Raw genomic sequence first — 1,860 nt, 5'->3', positions numbered from 1 at the left:
CAGGAATGCTGTACCTCAACAATAAAACCACAAAACTAGAACATATTTAATCTTGAGGCAAAGCACCCAAAGAGAAGACCAGTACCTTGGCTGTTCTGAAATGGAGAGGCTTCACTGAGCTCTTGTAACCAATTCTGAACTGTGAACTGGGAGAAAAATATCTCCTTCTAAGTGCTACTTAAACATCATTATATCAGGTTGTCACCAAGGATTTCATCTGAGACTTTGCTTCTTGTCACCATCAGAAAGTTCTCAGCATAGGGAAGGAGGGAACAGCTCTGTGTCCTTCCTCTCTGCTCCTCTGAAATCAAAAAGCTTATTGTGAAATTTTATTCAATTCAGTGGCAACAGGAGGAGGCCAAGATTTAATCTGCAGAGGCTGGGATTATCAAGCTTGTGTTTTTTAGAAGATTAATGTTGAAATTTGATTTTTCATGTGAAGCAGCACTGGGTTAAATTTGCCAAACCCAGTGGAAAAAAATTGACCCTAAAGCAGATAACACTAACTCCTATCAGACAGGTAGCCTGGAAAATAGCAATCTGTTATTCCACTGGGAAGTTAGGGTGATAGTAATGGGATGAAAATATGTTAACAGTTGGTTGTGTTTACAATCTCTTCATTTACCTTCTGAATGGGCCTGTGAGACCAGAGGTAAACCATTCATGGGATGTTATTTAAAGTACTATCAAGTCATAGTTTCTCCCTTTCACCTCTACCTTTTGCAAACAGTGAGTGGTATTTGAGGCTCCTGAACTCCCTAAGAGGCAACTCAGTGGATACCTAAACTTGTGCATTTTTCCTCTAATGGTAGGAAAGGTTTTACTCCAACTCCTAAGGAAATCCATGTCAGCACAACACCACATATGTCTGTTCTTGCTTAAAGATCACCCTGGAAACATTCACTCTGGCAAATTTTAATACTCTGGGAAATTCTAATCTGATAAACAGAGCCACTAAGCAACACTGAGCAAATGTCACCTTCACTACTTTTCTATTAGAATAGCAAAGGCAGAGAGACTCCCATGCAAAGAGGAAGGGATCAGCTAGGGTAAAGTGACAAGTTTAATAAGAGAGAGGAATTTTTGTCAGGAGAACAAAAGGCGTACAGTAATCTCACAAATTCTCTTGAACTTGAGAAATGTTAAGTCCGTGAGGAAGGAATACAGGAATATGCAGGACTGTACAGAAAGGACTGGTCTAGGGCTGTGACTTGAAATGTGAATGTTAATCCAGCACTGTTCAAACTCTCTCCAGAAAGGTGAGAGAGGCTTGTCTCAGCCTTCTAAGCAGTATTACTTACTGGAAGAAATACAATTTCAAGAGTACCTCTGAGGAAGAGTGAGTAACAGTGGCTCTCTCACAACTGTGCAAGACAGTTGTTCCAAAAAAAGCTGCCTCCACAAGTCTTTTTCTTTGTAATAGCTCTATTTTATCTTTAAAAATCAATAAATAGCTCAACCCACCGAGTTCCTGGCAAACAGCTCTCTCCAGATACCTGTAGGCATTTTTCAGAGCAAACAACTAACAGCGATGTATCACTAGGGCTTATCTCCTGCCATGCCGAAAGCCTTAGCTGCAACAGCTTAGCATAAGGGTCACATATGCTCTGTAGCTCAGTACCTGCTGTCAAATCTACCTTCCGAGGTATTTCTGTGACGAGATCAGTCGCACACATCTCTCCCAGGTGGTCCTGGGGCAGAGCAGTCCCCCAGGAGCCTCCGGAGCGCGGTACTGCAGCCCGGCCCCGGCCCCACATGCCGGCTCTCGGCCGGGAGGAGCGGGGGAGAACGGCAGCTTTGCCTCCCCCAGGCTTCGCAGGCATTGCTCAGAATCCTTCTTCCCCGTCACGGCCACAGCGA

General features: G+C 43.7%; 1 protein-coding gene across 1 annotated transcript in view; it reads right to left on the bottom strand.

The window, feature by feature from the left end:
- The window catches only part of BICDL1 (BICD family like cargo adaptor 1), a 48,957-nt gene extending 47,200 nt beyond the window's left edge, over positions 1-1,757 (bottom strand). Inside the window, exon 1 of the mRNA XM_008641642.2 lies at positions 1,638-1,757. Coding sequence (XP_008639864.1) covers positions 1,638-1,757 — 120 coding nt within the window. The remainder of the gene's footprint in view (positions 1-1,637) is intronic.
- Between the last annotated feature and the right edge of the window lie 103 nt (positions 1,758-1,860).

Source organism: Corvus brachyrhynchos, unplaced genomic scaffold (assembly GCF_000691975.1).
Source record: "Corvus brachyrhynchos isolate BGI_N302 unplaced genomic scaffold, ASM69197v1 scaffold1359, whole genome shotgun sequence".
Lineage (NCBI taxonomy): Eukaryota > Metazoa > Chordata > Aves > Passeriformes > Corvidae > Corvus > Corvus brachyrhynchos.
The sequence above is the reverse complement of the archived record's forward strand: the minus strand, read 5'-3'. Positions and strand labels throughout refer to the sequence as shown.